At 48.4% G+C, this 21,175-nt stretch overlaps 1 protein-coding gene across 1 annotated transcript in view; it reads right to left on the bottom strand.

Annotated features, from left to right (window-relative positions):
- The window catches only part of Ptgfrn (prostaglandin F2 receptor inhibitor), a 69,578-nt gene that overhangs the window by 21,122 nt on the left and 27,281 nt on the right, over positions 1 to 21,175 (bottom strand). The window contains exons 2-4 of the mRNA XM_038311267.1: positions 18,202 to 18,570; positions 15,146 to 15,559; positions 11,057 to 11,437 (exon numbers count right to left, since the gene is read on the bottom strand). Coding sequence (XP_038167195.1) covers positions 11,057 to 11,437; positions 15,146 to 15,559; positions 18,202 to 18,570 — 1,164 coding nt within the window. The remainder of the gene's footprint in view (positions 1 to 11,056; positions 11,438 to 15,145; positions 15,560 to 18,201; positions 18,571 to 21,175) is intronic.

The following is a 21,175-nucleotide window of genomic DNA, read 5'->3' on the forward strand; positions in this document are numbered from 1 at the left end:
GAGCTCCCATACGTCTTTTCCACTCTTTGCTTGGGAGTCTCATCCGCAAGATCCTGGAACATAGTAGGGACGCAATATCTATCCCCTGGATTGATGGTAAGGTTATTAGAAAAGTCTTTTTTTTTTTTTTTTTTGCTCCAAGCGCTTTGCCTTCTATGAGAAAAATCATTCGACTTAAACGGAGCCTCCACTTTCCAGTGCTCTCTTTATCTCCACCGCCTTCAGCAACTTTGTTTTATTTCTTGCTGCTTTTATTTATGACTCATATGGATTATAAACTGCTGAGGTCAAGGGACTGTTCTTTTGTGATTTACACGTCTAATGAAATTTATGACATCATGACTTCTCCAAGAATGATTAACAGGGCTAGGAAATGGAAAGAACTCAAAATCTTGATTCTCTCAAATGTCATCTTCACAAGCATTTAATTGTGAGTAAGACTGGGCTCCACCACAGAGGTAAACCCACAGGGCCCCTGCCTGGCTGTGGGAGCAGCCCCGCTGTGCTGGGGATGCTGTGTAAGTAGGTACCAGAGGATGCTGGAACATCAGTGGTAGAGAGGACTGGGGCTGCCTCACTTCACTCTGAGTGGAGCAGCAGTGCAGGGGGTGGATGGGTGGGCTATCAGGTTGTCTTCCCACCTCTGGGAGGACATACACAAGCTTTCCCAGCAGCAGGTGATTGCAGGGTGACCTCCCAGGAACTTGTGAAAGATGCTGTATGTGGAGGACATGCGATGCCCTCAGCATCCCACATCCGATGCTTCAGCCCCTTCTGTTATCTCAAAATTCGGTTCAGACTGAAAAGCAGAACAGAATAACCAAGTTCATCTCACCTGGAAATGACAGATTTGAACTGGCTGTGCACACAGCAAGGTGACACAAATATATTGGGTGCCTGCTGTGTACGAGGCAATACATTGAAGCTCGGGGGTGAGACCCTCAGACAGTCACTGTGGAGTGGGCAACGAGAGAATACGAGAGAACACAGGAGCTTGGAGGAAAAGTGTCATTTCTGGGGACACCCGGGACACCACAGTGGCAGGAGTGTGTGGCAACCGGAGAAACTCAGGTAACGTGGAGGAGGCAGGCAGAGGAAGGAAGGCTAGCAAGAGGTTTTAACACAGGTTTCTTGGAAGCTTAGAGCCAGTGAAATAGAAACATGAAACACAGTGACCCTGGACACTGTACTCCACTTTTCGTGGCAGTGGCCACTCTGGCTGCCATTTACAGAGCTCTGTCTACTTGGAGTACAGTATGGGTAACACTTCCTGATGCAACAGCGTCAGGCTGGACGCTGCTTCATGAGGCCGGGGAGAGCCATGAAGACGGTCTGCGGCGGTGAAGCACCAGGGGGCAGCAAGCAGACCTCGCGTGCTCACCCTGCTTCTCCCACTGACCTGCAGACAATCTCAACCGATTTCTCAAGTTCTCTGGTGTCTCATCTGTAACAATGCAGACAACGACTATAATACACCTCCCAACACCACTGCAAAGGCTTGGGAACTAGAAACGCTCACAGACGGGGCTGAGAGACGGCTTGGTAAGTCAAAACACTCGTTGTGCAGGACTGGATGACCTGAGGTCAGTCTCTAAACCAATGTAAGGAGCCTGGTGGTACTCATAACCCCAGCACTTCTATGGTGAGATGGAAGGTACAGACAGGAGGATTACCCGGAAGCTCACAGGCTTGCTAGCCTGGATACACAACAGGAGAGCCTGCCTCAACTGGGTGCAAGACAGAACTCTAGACAGCTGCATCCCGACCTCCACACATACCCTGTGGCATGACTGTGCTTGCACCCCCTCTCCCCGCAACACAAATACTAAAACAACAAAAAGTTGCTTAGCCTGGCTCCTGGCGTCCACACCAACATATATGAGCACACACACACACACATTTCACTATTAACAATTCCCACAATACACACCCAGAAGGACCTTTAAAAGCCGTGTAACTGTCTCACATGGCTCACGGGGTCAAGGATCCTGTCCCAGGGCTTCCTACCTCTCAAGACCAGCATCTCTGGTGCCAGGCTTATAGTTTCTAAGTTCCACTGCTCGACAGGACGATTTTCAGTACACTGAAGGCTTTGCTGGCCATGACACTGCCAATTACGGCCACAGGGAATGTGACCAGAGGATGGCTTCCCACGGGCCTGAACCCCAGGCCGACTGAGGTGCCCTGCTGCTCCCCTCGGGACTTCTGTCCTCTATCAGATCACGTACCTTTTAGTAATAAACCTCTCTGTCTTTCATGGTTGACTTCCACCCACAGGCACTCCCTTCCAAAGTGACCCCTTTCTAACGGCTGTTAAAATAATGATGAACAACAGGGAACGCTAATCACGGCACTGTTCACAGTTCAGGAGAGGGAGTCCACCTGTAAGTGTCAACAGATGGATGGAGAAAGACAGCATAGGAGACATGCACGTGTGCAGAACACACACACGTGCGTGCGCGCACACACACATACACACACGTGCGCGCGCACACATACTACAGTACTTTTAGGCTTTTAAAAAGGAGGAAATTCTGTCATCCACAATGGCATGGATGAACCTGATAGAGATTGTGTTCATCAAAATAAGAAAGACACAGAAAGACAAATGCCTCAGAGGATCTAAAGAAGTCAAACTCATAGCAGCAAAGAATAAAACAGTAGTTCTCAGAGGCTGGGGAAGGGAGGGGCAGGCGTTTGTCAAAGGATGTCAAACTTCTGATGGACAGTAGATAAGTCCAGAAAGTCCACTAACAACACGGCAGCTGCTCTTAGGAGATTGTCTATAGGTGTTTATAGGTGCTTGAGAACTGCTGAGAGAGCAGATCTGAAATGTTCTTACCATGCAAAGTCAGAGTAATCACTGGAAACAGATACATTCATTAGGTTAATTTAGTCAGTCTGCCCTGCAGACATATATCAAGTATCATCGTGTACACCATAATTATATACAATGTTAATCCAGATGAGGTAGCGTATAGCTTTAATCTCAGCACTCCAGAGGCAAAGGAGAACCACTGTGAGTACCAGGTCATTCAAAGTCAAATGGGGATCCTTGCTTCAAAAACAAAGGCAAAACCACATACCCACAGAGACACAGATACACACACAATGTAGGCATACGCGCATATGTATAATATAGGTATACAATTTTAGTTGGTCAGCTAGTTAAACGAAAAAGATGATTAAGGAGTGGAAATGATTAACTGGCCTTTTAGTGGTCAGGGGGAGAAAGCTCCACCAGGGTACTCCCGCTACCCCCTTTTTTTCTCCTTGGCTACTCCCCAAAACTCACCCACTCAGTATTTTATAGACCCAACACAGGTGCGAAGCTGTGTCAGGCACATTGGCTGGGGCTCTGCAGCATCCTAAGTGAAGCCAGGTCACCAGGTTACCAGGTCACCAGTTCACCCCATCAGTTCTCATCATCCCTCACCAGTGTGCACATGGAAGAAACCCAGCTGGAACCCACTCCTAAGAGGCACAGCCAGCTCCCCTCTTCCCACTGACTGTTCTTAGAACCACATTCCCACCGTTCTTTCTCCCGGCCACCCCGGGTTGGGGTGACGTGCCCCATCTTCCACTTTGCCTCTTCTAGCCTACACACCATGAGAGAGCAAGCCCCACGTGTTCTCCCTCCTTGGTGTCCCTCCCACTCTTCCCACTCCAAGCCTGATGCATGACAGTTAAGAGCAAAATCATAGGGAACATCACCCTCACCGTGGCCCTCGCTGCCTCCAGCATGGATTCCCATTGCCCCTCTACACTGATACACTGGGCAAGTCGCAGTCATAAACCTCCCGGGCCTCCTTACCCCTGCTTGGTTCAGAGCTTGTGCCCTGGCCTGCACTCAAGACCTTCACCATTTGAACCCAACCTGACCCCAGTCCCGCCTCTCCTCCATGCTCCAGGCACTCTGCTGCTCCTAGTTTCTGCCATCCTCCCTGTCACACCTTCTTCCTCATCCCCTAGGGCACCTGCTCAGCATGCGGTTGAGGAAACAGCTCAACAGATTCTCCTGCTCTACTCCCCTCTTCACCCTCAGAGGGAGGGACCTGCCTCGCCTCCAGTGACCCAGGAGATGGGGAGGGGCACAACACAGTAGGACCTCAGAACACTCACATCCGGTTATAAGAATCTCACTGGCAAGGACAGGAAAATGTCTCCATGGGCTTTGGCGGCTGCTCTCCTACTCCTGGTGAAGTTAGCCTGAGCCCCACCTCCACCACCACCAGCCTCAGATGGAATGCGTGGACTACTGGCCTCTTGGCTTGTAGACAGAGTGCAGGTTTGTTTAAGCTGCCTACCAGCTTTGTGCGTCAGTTTCAGATAAAGGCTCTCAGAGAAGACTGGATGCTGCCTATGACATCAGAGTGGCAGGAGTCGGGACGCAGGTTCCTGTGTCGTTTCTGTCTTGTGCATGTGCAGAAGGTGCCCTTTTATGCTGTCTCACAATTCCAAACATGGTTTGTGGAGCTGGTGTCTTTCTGCAGGCCCCCAGTACCACGCCCTTCTTTATGGCCACACCTTGGCAATACAGCAAGACTCCTCTGATCGCACTCGGCAGGCAGCACCATCCCATACCCCACTTCTCATTCAGAAGGTGTTCGACAGAGATCCTACCACCTGCCAGGCTCCCCACTTCCTGGAGATTTTACTAGAACACTGCCTTGAACTTCTGCGATTTGTATGGACATCTCATGGAACCTTAGCGGACTCCTTCCACAGCTAAGGACTACCCTGAGCCTCCATCCGCACATGCTACGCAGAAAGCGCCTTGTACAGAGATATTAGCATACTGGCTGAATTGGACTAAATTCAATATTTTGCATAAAAATGCTCATTTTTGGCATGGTATTTCACTACTGATTACTGCTACATTCTGCCTGATCTCATCAAGAAATCAGCTAAGAACGCAAGGAGAGTTATGTTTGAAGAACGCTCAGCAGTTGGGATACATCCTGAAGTATCTAGTGGTGAAGTGGTATCCGGAGGCTGTGTGTGGTAATACACGCCTGTAGTTCCACCATGTGAGCGGCAGAGGCAGGAGGGTGCCGAGTTCAAGGCCAGTCTGTCTTAAAAAAGAAAAGACATGGCATATTGGGTATGGTTATGCTCCTGCAGATAAAAAACAAAGTGTAAGGAGGGAGGGGGAAAGAGTGAGTGTGTGTGTCTCCAAGGAAGGAAAAAGAGCTGAAATCAATGAGTAAGATACTCACAGTTAAAGCTGGTGATTATTTCTTCTGCTGTGAATGTTTGTAAATTTGTTTTGAAAGGCTGAAAACAAACAACAACCCACGCTATCAGCTCTTTCACAGAACACGGAGCCGTTATAAGCCGAATGCCAATAGCATGTGAAAATAGGGACCTGGTTTCTAGCATGGGTACCAGGGCCACACCTGCGTGCACACATGAGCTCTCTCTTTCTCACACACACACATACACACACACACACACACACACACACACACACACACAACACCACACACACACAGAGTCTCTAAAGCTGTAGACTCCCATGTGACCCTCCTCAGAAGATTCTACTGGAAACATGGATCATTAAATTTCTTTGTCATAACTGTCAAAACCATGAAAAGCCTCACGAATCACTGGCTAAGTTATTAATTCAAGTACTTTGTGCCTATTGTCTTCAGGAACCACGCGCTTTCCCTACAGTGTGTCAGCAAGGCATACAGATGCCTTCTGTTTACTCTGACAAGTCTATAAAGAGGGTATATAACCTTATCCCTATTCTACAATAATAATGACAACTAGCATCTATTGAAGGCCTTCTTAGATCCCAGGCAGCAGACCACAATATTTTATTTTGCTTAATCTTTACAACAATGTTCTAGGATTAGTATTATTTCTGTGTTTTAAACAACAAGCAAAACTGAAGCCCATGGGAGCTAAACTAGAGGATTTTTGCATAGAGTTTGAGCAGAATTCCAGAGGAGACTTTATCTACATGGCCTGGATCCCTACCCAACCTACCTGGACAAGCTCATTCCACCCCTGGGATACAAAGGCTTTCTCACAGCCTGCTCCCTCCCAGGAGCCCAGGGTGATAGCCTAGAAGCTCTGATTGACCCACTGTACTCCACAGGGGCATGGTCTAACACCCCTTCTCCAACTGTGATCTTGGTGTGGCTAATGAGAGGAAAGGATGGAAGGCAGAATTAGAGAAAACAGGAGGAACGGTCTATGTCTGTGGATCTTGAAGTGAACAGGTACTTCGGAGGCAGCCGAGAAGTGTACCGCTGACTGCCAAAGAGTTAGCACAGTCATTTGTATACTAAAGATTCTCTAATATTTAACCGAGGTGGGGGAATTGCTCTGCAGAGCCTAAGTAGATCTGTTAGCGTGACAGAGTCAGCATTAGCCATTTCAGAGCAATATGAACATTCAAATGGAACACCTATGCTGGACACTAATCATCCTCCGTGCTGGGTGTGGCCAGCCCAACCTCCTGGCCCCAGCATGTCCTGGGAAACCTACTTTCAGGACACACATTCCTGGTTACTCCAAACTAGATTCCCTGGTACCCAAATGCATACACCTATATCCTAACTGGCTACACTTGGTGGAGAGGACCCTCAAGAACTATGATATCATCCCCCTTACCACCATGTAATGCACCAAGCATATCACTGACAGGTACTATGCTTTTTCCTATCAAACTGAGAGAACCAAAGCTGATCTAACGGAAGCCCACACAAGTTTCCCTGACTCCAATGCTCCCCACTCACACTTTTGGAATAATCCTGGATGGATCTGAGCAGTAACCATGCTAAACAGGATGTCCTAGAGACACCACAGAATTCAAGTTTCTACTAAGTACTTGCAGATTAACAGTCCTTTTAAAGAAAAAAAATAATTACCCTCCTTGCTGGCACACTGCTGAAGAGGGCCGGTTCTCCAGTGGGAGAGAATGCAAATCAGGTTCTTAGGCCTGAACAGTAGAGCTCAGCTCTGCCCCCTCTCCGCCCCTGACTCCCGCATCTCAAACCCTAGGAACATACTCTAATTAACACCGCACAAGTCTGGTACTTTGGGCAGAGAGCTCAACCATAAACTGATTAGTATCCAGCTTTTGCCAAAGGCTCGTTTAAGACATCTGATAGCAGAGAGAGAAGGCTTAATGTGCAGATTAACTGGCCCTTCCGCTCCGCTCTCTACGTTTTAGCCATACACTAAATTGGATCAACACAAAGCAACATTTGTTTCCTGAAGCAATTCAAGTTCTTTTCGGGAGAAACTCCTTTCCATACTTACAGCTCACGCCCTCAGCTCTCAGAGAGTGTGGATCTAAGAAACACCCATTTCAACAGTCACCGAGGGCCTCTGGTAAAAGAACAGTCCAGAACACTATCATTAAATTATCCATTGCCCCCGAAATGAAAGAGCATGGGATACGTTCTGTGCCAAGGAAAAGTTTGCTTCTCTGAAAGAGTTTATGTTTTTTTTTCCTCAGAGAACTGGATCATCGCATATTTTTGACTCAATTTCAAAACTCACAAATGCACCAACCAATTCATCCACACCTCCTCGTAGTATCCAGTCTTAGATTCTCTTCACCCCTTTTGATCTTGATTATATTTTTATGGCTGCTGCTTTGTTCTTCACTTTGCACACCAACCTGTATCTTTTCCTGCTTCAAAGGGAAACACAAATCCTAGCAAAAGGCCTTTTCCTCACCCAGATTCCCCCGCCCTTGACTTTTCAGACCATCAATATCAGGCTCGGGCAGCATGATGGACCGGAGAGGACTCCGTGCCACCCTCATCAACCAGAACAAAGCTCTGAAGATGAGAACAGAACACTGGCCATCTCAGCGGGTGAAGCTGATGTCCAGAGATGATCCTCACATATGATGACAATGCTTAGGACAGACTCAACTCAGGCCATAATTCTAAGCCACTCCCAAACAAGAAACAAGAATTCACCACTGGGGGAGAGTCCATCTTCCAAAGACGGCCACTAGCACTTCCCACCTGTCCACTTAGTGCATATGAAGTCCTCCATCAGTGCCTGGAAAAGGTGAGTGTTCAGAAAATGGTTATTTTAAGTCTGAACGCGTCAAGGGCAAAGCTGAGTGTTGTGTCTGTCATTTCTGCACAGGGAGCCAACTTAAGAATCCCCATCAGCTGGGCGGTGGTGGTACACACCTTTAATCCTAGAACTTGTGGGGCAGAGGCAGGTGGATCTCTGTGAATTCGAGGACAACCTGGTCTACAGAATGAGTGAGTTCCAGGACAGCAGGGTGGTTACACAGAGAAAACCTGTCTTGAAAAACAAACCACCACCACAACCAAAGAGAATGCCTCTACGACAAGAGTCCATGTCGACAACCCAGGATGATCTACACACTTAGCAGGTCATCTATTTTCCTGGGTTTTATTTTTTTTTTTGGGGGGGGGGTCACAGCTTCAGTACCCTATACAAGCTCCCAGCCAGCATACTTGATGGAATGCACAAACAACATTTCTAGAGACAACAGTTAAGGTCGGGCTGCCTCACTTTCTGGCAGAGAGTACGGTCTGCAGACTGTGACTAAAGCCCCGTGGCTGTGCTCAGGCCTGGGTCGTCTCCCAACAAGTGTCCAAGCAGCTGCAGAGCGTGAGTCACAGGCGGGGCAGGGGTGAAGACTGCAGAGGAGGAAAGAGACAAACACAGCTGTTTTCCACAGTATTTACACTCTTGGTGAATTCACGTGTGTGCAAGGGTCTCTGAATATTCTCAGCCGTGGCTACGCCTGCATACCATTCTGGTTTTTCTATGATCTGTGGGTTGGGGCTGACATTTTCCCCCTCTTTGGTGTGAAGCACGGGGAAGGTATGAGGTTCTGTTGGAGTTCTCCTGCGCTGGAGACGTGCACAGATGACTTTCACAATGGGGCTAGCATGGCAGGGATAATAAAGGAGTCTTTCCCACAGTTTAGCCTCTTTATTCTTCTCAGTCTCTGGAGGAAACGTCACCAACAAATCCCTTCCAGTCACAAAGCCCCTGATGTCTGACAGTGCCTGTACTTCCCCCAGGGTATGTGGGATCAATACACCAGGACTTCAAAGAAGCCCTCAAATTGAAGTGCAGGCAGAATTTTCACACACACACACACACACAAAAAAAAAAAATCCTGGAGCTAGGATTCAGAAGTTGGCGGGGAGGGAGGGGGAGAGAAAGGCAGGATGGGAATTTGACAGCGCCACACAATGCACTAGGATCAGAGCTGCAAGGCAGATTCAACTCCAGAGATGAAAACTCTTTGCTTGGTGCTGACAACATCTGTTTTATTTTGAAGGTTGCTAAGGAGAGTCCTAGCTGGGCCAACATTGTTCCAGCTCAGGACTTCACAGTGCGCCTCGCGCAGGCTTCTGACTGAGGGAATGAAAGCTCGCCAGATGAGCCTGCTCCTTTGGCTTTCCAGATATCAAAGCACCACTTTGCTCACGGGGCTGACTAGCACCCCCACACCCGCTCACCCCTGTCTCGGCTCTGATTGGACTTTCCTTACGGCTTACTCTCTAACTCTTCTCCCCTGACCCCCCTATTACCCATCCCTGCTCAAGAAAGGCTTATTAGGGACACACAGACAGGAGCTCATCCTCAGGCCGGCAGAGGCCCTCTATGAAGACAGAGAAGAACTACACAGGAGCTGAAGATGTGCGCACGCAGGAGGAGGTTTAGCATCGGGCAGAGGGGGATGTCATTTCCTGGCCTTTAAAGATCTGTGCTGCCTCCTTAAGGAGAAATCAAATGCCTCTGTCAGGCCCAGAGCACTGAAAACAGCAGAGCTGACCACAAGGCTGTCCCTGGGAGTGGTGCAGGTGGGGAGCGAGCCGCACCCCTCAGGCCCATCCCTCCTGAGCCTAACTGCTCTTACAAGCCTTGATGAACAGCAGGAAGAGCGAGCAGACACTCCTCCCAGTGGGCAGACACACAGGGAAAAGGGATGAGAAAAGGGTCACTACAGGAAATAGCGTCAAAGCTGGCGATCACACGTAAGACAAGGCAAAGACATGTAAGACACATGTGAAGACATGGCAGGAAGCACATGTAAGATAGCAGTCACATGTAAGACAAGGCAAGGACACGGCAGGAACCACATGCATGATGGCGTGAGGACAGCACATACATGACGAAGTGAAGACACCAGAGAGCCCACATGGTAAAGCGGGGACAGCAGGGAGCACATCCATGATAAAGAGAGGACAACAGGAAGCACGCACGCACACACAGAGGATAAAGTGATAGACAGCAGAACATGGATGATACTGGGAGGGCGGCAAGGAACATGCATAATAAAGTGAGGACCGGTCAGGGAGCACATATGGTAAAGTGAGCACTCTCCAGGGAGCACGCATATGACAAGATGAGGATACATCAGTTGCTATGATAAGGTAGAACAGGCCCACACATGTAATAAGGGAGGGGCACTCCAGGGATCACATACATGACGGGAGACACTATGAGGACAAACCCGTCATCTTCCCACATGTTACAAGCTGCTCTCAAACATGGCTGTCCCCCAACCAAGGGAGAAGCACCTGGGCTGGGAGCCTGAGGACAGACAGGGAGTGGTTGGCCCCTACTGTAAATGCACCTGCAGAGAAAACCACAGTGGGCTTCTAGCAGAAGGGGTAGAAAATACATAAGCTGGAGGAGGTGATTGCTCTTTCTTGTGCTTTAGGAAGCACTAGCCCAGGGCAGAAATGCCCAAGAGTCTAAGAAAGTAGAAGAGAATGGCTATCTCTTCCCTCAACAAAGAGCCATTGCAAAGCATTCAGCTCAGCTCCCACAGGCAGGTGGCTCTCATAACAAAGGAACCCACATTCTCCAGCAAGGGCACTGGAACAAACATCACCTATGCTTTTGCTTGCTGGCCAGACTATTTCAGCCCCTCATGCTTCCCTCCAGCCTGGGAGCTGGGGAGCTCAAGGACACTCATCTGATCCAAACGTCTAAATGAGGCAGAATGCCCAGCCTACCCCAGGCTTCCTGAGTGCACAGGAAGGATTAAGCAGACAGCCTAAGAGGCCCTCTTCAAGTTACTCACCTAGCCAGGTCACGCTTACACTGGATGGGGCAGACATGGCCTCTGCCACCTTGTGCCAGCTCCTGTTGTGTCCAGGAGCCCAGAGGGCCACAAGGCAAAGGTAGTAGCCAGAGTTTTCTTTGCTAACATCTCGCACCAGTAGATGGTAGGAGCGGGTATCCACATGGCTGAGAGCAACGTGTGGTGAGCTGTGTACCAGGGAGTCACGGTCCAGCCGAGCCAGCATGTGGGAAGCCAGCAAGGAGGCATCGGGTGTCTTTCTGAAGTACCATGTCACCTCAGGTCGGACATCATCCACACGGTCTGTTGTAATGTTGCAAGAAAGGTCCAGGTCCTTCCCTTCAGCCACAGACACCGTCCTGGGCACAGTCAATTGCAGAGCTACAAGAGGAAACCAAGTCTGTCAAGCCATCAAGTGATCTGCCCTTTCTAGACCCTCCCGTCTCCTTACTACCCTCTAGATCACCTCCTTTTAAGCTGATTTATAGCATTAAAATTAAAAGGCTTTGTGCAGTTGAAAGAATAGTTAATGAATAAATTCATGACACTCTAAATTGGTTTTGGAAAAGAGAAGCAATGAGAAGCAGCAAACACTTCTACTGCTTTCATGTGCTTACTGTACGTTACTCCCGAAAATAGTGTGAGGTGGGTACTATTATGGCCATTTTATTGATGTGGAGGCTGAAGCGCGGTAGCTTCACGGTAGAGCCCTCCCCTAGCATCACTGGCTCCTGCACCCTGAGGGTGCGGGTGGAAAACCCTACACTACACAGATGAGCCAGGAAAGCGAAACCAGACAATTCTCCTCTCCTCGTTGAGTCAGACCTTTACGATGTGCTGTATGCGGACTATCATTTCATTAGACACGCCCAGCTGAAAGTCAAGCATGAGACATACTCTAAGCCCCAAACCCAATGAGTTTTGCATTCTCCATGCTACCGTCCTCTCATGACTGTGGACATTGAAAAGTAAGCTATATTTAGGGGAAGCCTTGAAGTTCTGGGTGCCAGAGACTCAAGGAAGGCCTTGTTTAGCATTGCATTGCCAAATCTTTCAAATGAAAATATTTTACTCTATTCAGGGAGTTTTTAAAATGTCGAACATCTGTAACCAGAGTGGAAAAATTCAAGTTACAATGACGCTCTGGGAACGATCACTAAATGACAGACAGCCAACTTCTCCCAGCGGAGTCCAATGAGACGCAGTTCCCACCTTCCAGCAGAACCCATTCAGCACCCACTGCTGCTCCCAGGAAGCTCGGGGACAGGTGGTGGTGTCTAAACCTGTTCCACCAAACACCAAACCCACTGCCCATGCCCTCCGGCAGGTATTGCTTCCACATGAATGTGTTCAAATCTTAACAATATTTCAAACAACTGTTTCAAGCCAAGTTCAACATCCATCCCAACACAGGACAGAAAATGAGGTGGACATGATATTAGAAACTAGAGTTTGTCCTTTCCTCTCTCCTCTCTATAGATCGAGAAGTGCATTCCTAGGGTCCAGTAATATTGGCGGCAATGTCTTTTCAGCTGTATAGTCTGCTTTGTCATTTTCTCAGTGAAAGTGGCTAAATATCTGTCCTATCGCTAGCCATGGCTCCTAATAGTCCAGATTTAAAACTCTGGCAATGGGAGGTGAAATAGAGCCAGGGAAGGGGGAACAGTTCTAAGGATTCAGAACGCAAGAGGAGATCTGGACAGAGTCCGTGCCAGTCCAGGCTTTCTCCTGTAGAATATTGCTAAATCCTCAAGTTACATATAAGATTTGTCTCACAAGCAACTCCCACCATAAGAACGTACCACATGGGTGACATAGCTTCGCCATCTAAGGGGCTCTGAGCCGCCTGCAGTGCCACTGTGGTCAGAGAACGTGAGCTGGCACCTGTGACCAGGGCATAGGTTGATAATAAGCAAAAGACCACCCCTTGGCTGGGTATGGTGGGACATGTCTACAGTCCCAGCCCTTGGGAGGCAGAGGCAGGCAGATCTCGGTGAGTACAAGACAACCTTGTGAGTTTCAGGCCAGTGAGACCCTGTTGGAAAACATGAGTAAACAGAGAAAGAGGGCTATAAGGATGGAGGGAAAGAGGAAGGAGGGGAGGGAGGGGGGAGGAGCGCATGCCAGTGAGCACACAGCCCTCAAGCTCAGGGATTCTTAACTTGCAGTGCACAGAGTCTGTGCATGTGGATGAGAAAATTCATTCCTCTTTTTATTTTCATTAACCTTTGCTGATTTATTACTCATCTTTCCTTTGTGAAAGCGAGCAACAAGGCAGTCTTGTATGGCCTATACCTGGGGCTTGGTCCTCAATAGAAATAACAGATCTTCATATATCATTTTACAGGAGCTGTAGACATCTGAACCATCATTTGCATTCCCTGCTCCTTAGAAATTAGGATGGTTGTTAGGCCTGCCAATATGGCTTATTATTCATGTGTTAATAATGAAGTATAATTTAGTATAAAACAAATTTGTCTTAAAGATATTTTGATAACTACTTCATTATAATTCTTTCCCTGTCACCTTATGTATTATGTTTCGTGAATTAAGACAGTTTTGGGCTTCAAAAGACTGTCAAAGAGGCCCGTCACACACGAAACGATCACAAGGCCAAGGATGCTGGCGCAAGCCTGTAATCCTAGCTCTTCTGGAAGCTGAAGCTGGAAGAACACAAGTTCAAGGCCAGCTGGAGTAACTTAGCAAAGTCCTACCCCAAAATAAAAAGGGCAACACAGCTAAGCAATAGGCGCTTGCCTAGCAAGTGGGAAGGCCTGGGTTCAACACCAGAAAGGTTGGCGAAGCCTCAGCCTCAGGATGGAGCTGCTGTGACTGAGTCCTGAGTCTCCATCATATAATTAGATGCTATGGGTTTGTGGTGGGTTTGAAACAAGCACGGCCATTTCGATTGAAATTCCCCCATTAAGTGGTAAATTTGCTGCCAAGCTAAGCTCTTAGCTCGCCTGTCTCATTAAAATAGTTGCTTGGTGCACACTGAACAGCTAGAGGTTTCCTATGGCAGATTCCAGACAATCACTTTGGCTAAAGAAGGTGACCTTAGTCCATCTGGAAAGTCAATTCTGCAGCCAAGGGAGCCAAGGCCACACCTCAGCTGCCACAAGCCATTCATGAAGATATTCACACCCACTTTCAGATACAAGGAATGCTGCCCAGAACCGTGCAAGTTGCAAAAACAATCACTGACCATAGCTTCCTGGTTTTCTTCCCAGGGAGCAGAGGAGGCCACACACTCATTCCTAAGCAGGGAATGAGTCTAGCCAAGGTCTCCCAGGAAGCAGACTGCTATCTGAATATACTGGGCTCCTAGACAACCAAACACACCCAGCGATCCCTAGCAGTGACATTAACCTGCAATGCTTTCTTTGTACTTTCTGTTCTTCCTGAAGTGACAGGCTCCAGTGACCAGGGATGAAGCCCAGGGCCCAGCACAGTACTGAGATCAGAAGGCTCCCTTGTCCAACACTAAGTCAGAGTTTTTTCTTTTTGTTTTTGTAGACTTCTTAATATGCCTTTTCTATCTTATTTCTGTAGTTGAAATTTTAAAAAGGAGGTATGTTTGCAAATTAGACAAAAATTAATTTCTATGGACCATGGCTGAACTTTCTGAAATATGTATGCCATGGAAGCAAGAAGCCTCATCCACAGTTTGTCACCTGGCAGGGGATGGTGCACCTGATGGGGGCGGGAAGGCAGGTCCAGGGTGTGCACATTAGCAAGAGGTTTGGAGTCAGCCACACACAACCCAATAGCCGTGGGGAAGGCACACCCAGGGATTCAAGGAAATAGTAAACAAGCAAAAGCTAAAGCAGCAAGTGTGAGCGAATGCACCCACACCCCCAGGAAACGTTAGGTGGGCCCTGACAGGACACATTCTTAACCTCTGAGTCAGAAAGGAACCTTCCCATACAAGGTGAGCAAGAGCCCAGATTCACTAGAATCGTCCCAAGCTACCAACACCACTCTGGTCCCCTTCCCCAACGAGGGGAAGCGGGGCTCGACCTTTTCTGGTGTAGTCCTATACATGTTCACTGATTCCAATCAGCAAGTGACACATTTTCAAACCCTTACCTGTCGGCTGGATCACCACAGTGGCCACTTCCACAGCTTTTTCTTGGATTTCTTGCCAGCTGCCCTGCTCTGTGATCCACTCGCTGACCACACACCTATAGGAACCCTGGTCTGCAGAGAGTGCCCGGGCCACGGAGAGGCGGTAGGCGTCGCTGCCCACTGTGTCCAGGCGTACATCCCCACTGTGGTAGCGCTGCTCATAGCCAGGGCCCGGGTGAAACCTGCCCTCGTGGCTTAAGGATAGGATGTTGCGGTGCACCGGGCCACGGTGCAGTTCCCAGCGAAGCGCCAGGTGAGTGTGCAATGGTGACATCGTAGTTGCGACACATCGCAGCTCGAAAGGTTCTCCCTCGCGCAGGCTCAGGCCCGGAGGAGGCCGGGAGCTGGGGCCCACCACCAGGGCATCTGCCAGCACTGTGAAGAACAGAGGGAAGAGGTCAGTCAGTGGTCACCACTGGTCCTACCCCACGAGAAAAGAATAGGCTAGCTTCCAGGACTCTGGCCTTGAGCCCTGGCAGCTACCCAAGAAAGATTCCTCATTCCATTTTCCTGGTTCTAAAGCCTAGATATGCAAGTCATCTGTTCTGATCCACCCACAATCTCAACTGGTGTTCTGACTCGAGAAAACAAAAAGAAAAATGAGACAATAAACAAAACTCCATCCAGCTAAGATGGGTTTGTGAGCGCTTCTGTCACCATGGTGCAGGTTCACTTTGCTCTCCGTGCCTCAGTTTCCTAGAAAGGAGGATGATGACTGTACCCACATCACGGAACCAACCAGAGTCCAGTGAGTGACAGGGTGGAGCCCGGAGTGGCAGGACAGGGCTGTGCCTGGCACCAGGATGAAACAGACTGACAAAATGCCCAAACAATCCTTTGGTTGGGACATGGGGCTGGAGGAGGGAAGCCTGCAATCTAGAGACAAGTGAGCTGCCAAGACTCAAGATCTCCAGGGAGAGGTGATGGCAGGGGTTGCCTGTGGTGCATGTCCTGGGTAGGGTAGATCCACAGGACAGGAAGGGGCCACAAAATACTGAAGGCTCTACTGCTAATTCTTAGCACTAACGGGAAGAAGCCACCACTGCTCCTGTCTTGAAAAGGGGGTGGGTTCAGGAGAAGTGAGTGACAAGGGCTGGTGATCTGGTAAGGGGGGACGGGTGCTATCTACCCCAAGGGCTGGGAAAATCTTCCAAGCTCATCAGATGCATCGCAATTCCTCGTCTCCCTGGTACACACTCAGAAAGGGGTTACTCCAGGTACCAGGAACGTTACTGCTTTAGAAGAACATTCACATAGGCCCATCTCGTCTACAAAACTAAGATCGTGGCCTCCATTACACACATCAATCTGTGAGTGTAGCTAGCACGGCATCTTTCTCAAGGCCAGTTCCTCACTGAGCAACCTCAAGATCCATGAAGCTGAAGGGCAGATAGATGCTGGATCACATCTAGCTCCTGCCGGAGACTGCACCTGGGCGGGCAGCCAGCCTCTCTCACACTCTCCTCCTGCTCTCCTGAGCCAAGAAAAGCCTCCCCTTCCCCTCGCTTCTCTTGCCTCCAAGACTAGTGAAGAAACAGGCAGATACAGGTTCTCTCACCCTCTGCTTCTTACCATAAATCAGAGTGTATCTGACCTGAGGGAGGGGGCTCTGGTACTACTTAACTCAGGGCAAAAAGGTCTTATGGGAAATCTTAAAAGAAAAAAAAAAGTCAGGATTTTTCGTTCCCCAATTCTAGGACGTCAAATCCAAGACCTTGCCTATCTAAGCAATGACTCTGCCACTGAACTTCCGAGTTTCCTATGCCCCAACCCCCAGATGGAGTCTTGCTATGTATGTAGCTCAGGCTGGCTTTGACCCACAATATCGTTCTGCTTGGCTGGCCTCAAACTTTCAATCCTCTCGCCTCGGCTTCCCAAGCGTTAGGTTTATAGGTGGGTGCTAACATACCCACAGACGTTCTATACCTTTTATAGAGGTAGACTGGATGGCCTAATACTTTGACCCCTACTTGACAGACAAGGCTGACATTTCATTCCCTCATGGTTTGGTAAAGAACAGCAGTAGCTGAGCCTGAGCGACAGCAGTCTTTACCGGCCATGACAAAGGACGGGGGCCTAGATTCACCCACTCCTTTCTATTATCATTTCCTAACTTTCCAGGTAATTATATACACACCTACCCTGATACAACTATTTTCAGAAACAAGGCAGGGCACAAATAAATGTACAATTAATAACAATAAGAATGTTTTCCGTTTTGTTAGCCTCAAATTGAAATAGCTTCTTCTTGCTCATTCACTAATGAGCTATGTCATTTTAAGCAAGCAATTAACCTATGTATTTTCATCTCACGTGTGAATTAGGAAAATAGCCTGTCCTATCTTTCTTCATTTAGATTCAGATAATTGAAGGTGTGCACAAACCCAACAGCACTTAGAAGGTGAGGAAAACCCAAACTCAAAACATTCCAGATGCCTATGATGTCAACTTTGCATAGATGGGTTCATGAAATGGCAGTAACCATGTGGTTTGATCATCTATATACAGCAAATACAAAACTCTGATGCAAACAGGTATTCACTCATGAAGGTCCCAGAGAAAAAGACATCAACTTCGAAGTTTCAATTTCTCCCATAAAGCTGAACCTCACAGTCATGCCTTCCAGCTTGTCTGTAAGCTGAACACTAGCAACGACACAGTTGGGTTAGCCTTCCTGTCCCCACACCTTTTAAGGCTCTGTTGGACACAGGAAGCTGAGGCACAGACTAAGCCAGGAGCAATTTGGCTGACAAGTGGCAGACCCAGGAGCCGACTGCACATGCAAGCTGGCTTCAGAGTTGGGCTCTCACAGGTGACCACACCACGGTGCCTACAATTCACTAAAGGATGTGTCAGAATTACACTGAGAAAGGAGAAGGGGCTCTCAGGGGTCACTTGTTCCACCCTCTGCCCATCATCAGGTAAGACACCATCACTGCGATGGAGAGGGGAACCAAGTGTCTTTTCAGCAGCAGAACAGCGGAGGAAGGTCCGGGCACCGTGTGAGAGAGCTGTACCTTTAACCTGCACTGTATCCTCATAGTTGCCCTGGACGGTGGCATCTGTGCTCGGGGTTGAGCACTTGTAGTGGCCTTGGTCCGAGGGCTGGACATTCTTTATGTGCAGTTCCACGGCATCGTTGGCAGTTCTCCTCAACAGGATATCGCCCCGCTGCAGCCGCTCCTGGTACAGCTGTGCTGGGAAGCCCACTTCCCAGGTGCTGGCGAGCTCCACGAAGCTGCTCCCCGAAGATGAGAAGCTCCAGTCAAAGTTCTGCTCGCTGGGGCCATCGTAGTCGCTGACGTTGCAGGGGATCACCAGCTCGGTGCCCACCACCCGAACCAGGCTGCCCGAGGGGACTCTCACCACGCGCCCGCGACAGACGGCTGTAACGAGAGGGAATGAAAGGTGGACCTTTACTCACAGAGGGCCTTCTCGGTATAAAAGTGACATCTGCAGGATGCTACTGCTCAGGGGCCCAAGGGCAGAATGTGGCATCTCTAAGAAAATGAACCCCCACAGAAGAGGATTAAGCCATTCCTGAAATTATAGGTTGGAAGTAGCACCCTGAAATGAATGCCTTCCACACAACCAGTTTCCCAGGGCCGACAAGCAAACTAAATATGAGAAGCAGGCTAACCATGGCCTCGGATAGCTCTGTCTTCCACCGTTAGCATTTCCTACGCCATTGTCCTGCAGTGAGAGCAAAGGCTCTGTGCAAAAGGACACAGAGCAACACATATTTACGTTTCTGCCCATCGCACACCAGCCTTCACCCCAGAGACCGTCCCCAAGACCTGATTTATAATGACGGATGCCAATTCTCAAATCCTCGAGCAGCCTGCTGATAAAATGATTTAACTCCTGTTATCTGACATTGGTTATAAATTATTTTTAAAATATGACAATTCCGCCAAGTATTAATTTTCTATTTTCTGGCTCATTTCCTTCTCTCTACTCTTCACCCTGATCTAAATTCAGAAGGCTGATGGGGAAGCTCAGAGGGAGGGAGACTGCCTGGTGCTGTCAGAAATGCAGCAGCTTGCGGTGGGAACGGAACACAGTGGACAGAGCCGACGGCTGCTGACATTACCTGCCAGGGGAGCCTGTGGTCCACAGACCTCTGGGGCAGGACCCTCAGCGACAGGCACCTGCCCGTCCCTTTAGAAGGTCTCACTGCAACAAACTTCCCTTCAGCACGATTTTGTAGAGTTTATGACCTGGATTTTGAATTCCCATTTAGACCAAATGACTAACTGTACCAATCTTGATATTCTACAAGCAGGTGCAACAATGAAACAAGGAGACCAGAATCAAATCTCTCTTAGCTTCCTTTCCTTGGTTACAAAGTAAGATGGTTATCAATGAGTTAATGAAAACAAAACGCTCAGCGGAAGAGTTCTCTCTGTAACATCGATTCAATATGATGGGGCTTTCTATTGTCGCTATTGGATTTCCATCATCTGTTATGAGTTGATCTGTGTGCCTCACACAAAATTCATATGCTGAATTCTGAAATCCAGTGTGTCAGAACACAGCCTTAATTGGGAATAGGGTCACAGGAGATGTCATCAGGCAAGCTGTGATGTGGTCAATATGGCATAGGGTAAGCCTCTGAGCCAATGTGACGGGTGTCCTTAAAAGGGAGCTAATTTGACCACATGGGGAGAATCCTGCACACAGTGATGAAGGGGGAGAGCAAGGTGATGCATCCAGACTAAGAACACCACAGACTGGCAGCCAGCCAGCACAGGCTCGGAGAGGCAGGCCCAACTTCCCTCCCAGGCCTCAGAAAGCAGACTCTGGCCACCTTGCTTTGACCTCTAGCTTGTAGGGAAAGGGGTCTATTGTTTAAGCCACCTGGTTTGCAGCATCATTCCCAGGAACCCAGCACACCAGGGCTGCTTGTTTATTGCTGGTGTAATTCATGTTCTCAAACTCTGGCCGCCTATTAGTGGATTCCAAAATGAATTTATAGTGGTTGTGTATGCTTTTAGAAAGAGCATTTTAAATGAACAGAAGCGATTAAAGTGCAATGCACTTGGTAAGGGATAAATATTGCTATATACAGCACTTCGTTAGGTAAACATAGGTATGCGTGAATCAGATGATGATGAAAACCTAGCATAAATTTGGGTCAGGGTTGGGGGAAAAAATAGTTGAGGGCCACTTTGTAAAACCTAACTCTTGTTTTTTTCTAACCTCAAAAGCATTATCAACTATCATTTCTTTTGGGAAAGGAAAAAAGAAGCAACTGTGTAAGAGAAATATTGACAGAGACAGTGTGAGACACTGGTCATGTAAGCCGACTGTGGATTTTTTTGAATGTAATTGACCCCCATAATTTCATAGGCAGTGGCACTATTAGAAGGTGTGGCTTTGTTGGAGCGGGTATGACCTTGGTGGAGGAAGTGTGTCATGGGGGTGGGAAGGCTGTGAGGTTTCCCATGTTCAGGATATCACCGGGTGTCTCAGTCGACCTAATGCTGCCTGCTCCAGCACATTGACCTGCATGCCGTCATGCTCCCCCCACCATGCTCCCCATCATGATGATAATGGAATGAACCTCCGAAACTGTAAGCGAGACACCCCAATTAAATGTTTTCTTTATAAGAGCTGCTCCAGTCGTGATGTCTCTTCACAGCAATGACAACCCTAACTAAGACAGGGACCAACGGTCTTCGTGTTTGAGCTGAGCTAGGGGCAGGCCCAAAACAACTTCCCAACTAAGAGAGGCTGCGGAACCCCAAATTGCATCACTGCCCTTAAAAATCAAATAAAGCCAGGCTGGGAGTGGCAGGTAGCTCAGTACTGGAGTACCTTTGCATGAGGGAGGGGCTGGGCTCCATTCCCAGCACTGACAATAAAGCTAAATAAATAAATAAGTAAAATTAAATGAAGTATCATATGCTTATAACACAATCAAGAAGTTAAGAATCACTTGAATTTAGAAGTTGGCAGCTCTGGCTCAAAAAGAGAACCTGGAGGATA

This window comes from Arvicola amphibius, chromosome 14 (assembly GCF_903992535.2).
Source record: "Arvicola amphibius chromosome 14, mArvAmp1.2, whole genome shotgun sequence".
Classification (NCBI taxonomy): Eukaryota; Metazoa; Chordata; class Mammalia; order Rodentia; family Cricetidae; genus Arvicola; species Arvicola amphibius.